General features: G+C 41.1%; 1 protein-coding gene across 1 annotated transcript in view; it reads right to left on the bottom strand.

Annotated features, from left to right (window-relative positions):
- Nucleotides 1-2,575: 2,575 nt before the first annotated feature.
- The window catches only part of LOC103352950 (NAD(P)H dehydrogenase [quinone] 1-like), a 3,298-nt gene continuing 2,616 nt past the window's right edge, over nucleotides 2,576-3,257 (bottom strand). Inside the window, exons 3-5 of the mRNA XM_008275666.1 lie at nucleotides 3,147-3,253; nucleotides 2,971-3,072; nucleotides 2,576-2,872 (exon numbers count right to left, since the gene is read on the bottom strand). Of these exons, the coding sequence (XP_008273888.1) occupies nucleotides 2,576-2,872; nucleotides 2,971-3,072; nucleotides 3,147-3,253 (506 nt within the window). The remainder of the gene's footprint in view (nucleotides 2,873-2,970; nucleotides 3,073-3,146; nucleotides 3,254-3,257) is intronic.

Below are 3,257 nucleotides of genomic sequence, written 5' to 3'. Positions count from 1 at the left end.
CAAGGATACATTATTTTACCCCTATATGGATTACCAAACTGGCCTACCTGGAACACACCCAGGAGATCTAGGAATCAGGAGCCAGTAAGCCAGAGCCTGACACTGAAGTGACTGTTATTCACATTTATTTGTTGTAAAAAAGACAGTTCTTGGGGGAAAATGAATCTATAATCTCTTGTTTGTTTTAAAAATGAGCAAGGACACAATGTTTTCTTTCTACAGCTGCAAAATGTACACTTAGGTTTCACAATGTCCATGAAAATTAGTAAAGAAATGTAAATGTTGGAGAGAACATTTTTGCCCAAAGAAAATATGACCAGCATTTCAGACTACTTCTGATGATTTGTTATAACTTTTCTAACATTTTCAACTTTTTTTCATGACAGAAAAATTGTAACTGCTCTTATTTACTACTGACAATGGCAAATTTGACAATATAGCACATTTCAATACACATGAACTCAACAAGTCTTTATGCTGAAAGACTAAATTTGAAACTGGGGCACATGCGTGCATGAGAAAGTAGGAAGCATAGACAAGACAAACAAAAGCATGAGCAAAAATGTAGAATCTAAATCAATAAAGGACACACCCACTGTACATTAAACATACCACACAGCAGGAAAAACCCCAAAAGTTAAACACAATCAGATAAAAACCCCGACTCAAACACAAAGTCGTACGAGTAACAAATATTACAAGAAACAAGTGCTGCATCAGAACGCATACACACTGTACATAAACACACAGTAATCAACCACTGGCCTGGGAGAGACGCAAAGTTTGCAGTTTGCTTTTGAGTGTGGAAACAGATGTGATGGACCTCCAGCCAGCAGTCAGTTTGTTCCAGACAAGGATTACTGTAACTGAAGGAGCTGTTGCCTGACTTGGATCTAAATCTGAAAACAGGTAGAAGACTGATGATAGGAGGGGTCTGATTGGGTCATAAGAAATAGGCAAGTCAGAGATGTACCACAGAGCCAAACTATTCAGTGTTTTATGGACATTTAGAAGGATTTTGAAGGTGATTCTGTACCTTACTGTGAGCTGGTGAAGTGACTTCATTACCAGAGCGATACGCTCAAACGTCCATGTCAATGGTAAAACCTCTGCATGGTGCATTTTAACTGAAATGAAGCCATTCTAATTTTTTGACAGTCCCGTAAGCAGAGTGTGACAACTGCTTAAAATGAACACGGAAACAGTTTCTGGTTGCCAGTTTGTGATGCAAATATTCTCTTTTGATAACGTTTTAAGGGATAAAACATTCTGATGATGTTGGAATGAGATTTTCAAAACTGAAATTATCTAAACAATGCCAAAGTTTGATTTGTTCACTGCATTTCAGAGACAGCAATGCAAAGTGTGAATAGATCAACCAACTGAAGGCAGTGTATTGTAAGGATTTATTTGGCAGACCTGGTGACCATGATCCTTTATACTAAAGACTGTAGTTTAAAAAAAAAAAAAAAACAGTACTGAATGTAAAGAAATCAAGCTTCACCTGTTCCAAAAAAAAAAAAATCAAACAAATGTCCATTCTTGGAGGTGGGTTGACAAAGCTTTGTCTGATTACTGAACCCTTGGTAATCAACTTCCAACTGAAACATGAAATTGCAGCCCAATATTATTTCAGAAACAGCCAAGATGATTGCACTACCTACCAGATAAATACTCAGTCAGAAAAAATATAAAACCCCAAAAGGTTAATTGTACAAAATCATGCAAATGTTGGCCCTTGTATTCAGACAGTCAAAGGTACAGGAAGCAGTCAGTCTATCATGACAGAAATACTATCAAAGTCAATCTAAGATTGTATCTGCATCCCCAACATAGTCAGAATAAATAAGCTTTTATTCATCACACAGGTTGTGACAGCCATGTCTTCAGACCTCATGTTTCATCTGGTTGCATGGCAATGGCTTCCCAAGGTGAAGCCCCACAGTCTGTCCAGACACTTCACTGGCTAGTTTCAGTCATTTGATCCAATTTATAGTCTGATGGAATAAAACTGATCTGAAATCCAGTCAAACCTGGTAATCTGGGTTTAAAGCAGGGGTCTCAAAGTCCGGTCCTCGAGGGCCGCAATCCTGCAAGTTTTAGATGTTTCCTTCTTCCAACACACCTGATTCAAATGATCAGCTCAGCATCAAGCTCTGCAGAAGCCTGATAACGATCCTGATCATTTGAATCAGGTGTGTTGGAAGAAGGAAACGTCTAAAACTTGCAGGATTGCGGCCCTCAAGGACCGGAGTTAGAGACCCCTGCTTTAAAGGAACCTTGCAGAAGCATTAAACTGAAATAAGACAGCTAAACCTTTGACCTGTATGGCACACTGGGGCAAGAAAAACAAAATACATGTTCTTGCTTAGAGTCATGTTGACAAAGAAAAGCTCAGATTAAATTGTGGCCAGTTGCTCAGAAATGGCAGAAAACTGACATCACATTAAGACCTTCTAGCTGTAGCCAATATACAAAAGAAACAGGAACCACTCAAACCACCTTCCAAACACTCCACTCCGAAGTCAGAATAAATAAGCCTTTATTCATCATACAGGTTATGACAGCCATGTCTTCAGACCCCATTTTTCATCTGGGTGCATGGCAGCGGCTTGCCCAGGTGAAGCCCCACAGTCGGTCCAGACTCTTCTCTGGCAAGTTTCTCAGCAACATCAGGCTTCAGCAGGAAGCCCGTCTCCTTCTCAAAGAAGTCCATGGGAGGAAAGGAGAATGGCTTTTCATCAAACAGCTTGTCCAGTCGTGTGCGCCACTCATCCAGCATGGACTTGCGGGCCTCACAGGTCGCAGAAGAGGGAGCCCAGAAGATCTGAGGGTCCAGAACCTGGAAGCCACAGTAGTGCAGGATGCCATTCTGCAGAGAGAAAGGGACATTTGTCTCATCATTCAATGTCATGTCCACATCTACCAGCTCATTCAATGCTTGACTGAGAGTTCACAGTCAAACAGTACCTGCAGCGGCCACAGTGTGACATTCATGTCTCCATGAATGCCATTAGCACTGAACATGGACTGTTGAGACCCAGTGGTGAAGGACAGCATGGCTTTCTTGTCCTGGACACAAAAAAGTGAACAGGTTGAGAAAAGGAAAACAAACTTTCAATTCAAGCCTCAGAATGATCCCTCACCTTGAACATTCCCTGGCTGTAGCACTTCTCTTGTGTGTAGGCAAAGTCTGGTGAGAGCACCCGATCAATCCAGCCCTTCATGATGGCAGGAAGGGTGAACCAGTACATGGG

The sequence above is a fragment of the Stegastes partitus genome, unplaced genomic scaffold, assembly GCF_000690725.1.
Source record: "Stegastes partitus isolate 25-593 unplaced genomic scaffold, Stegastes_partitus-1.0.2 Scaffold56, whole genome shotgun sequence".
In the NCBI taxonomy this organism is placed as follows: Eukaryota; Metazoa; Chordata; class Actinopteri; family Pomacentridae; genus Stegastes; species Stegastes partitus.
The sequence above is the reverse complement of the archived record's forward strand: the minus strand, read 5'-3'. Positions and strand labels throughout refer to the sequence as shown.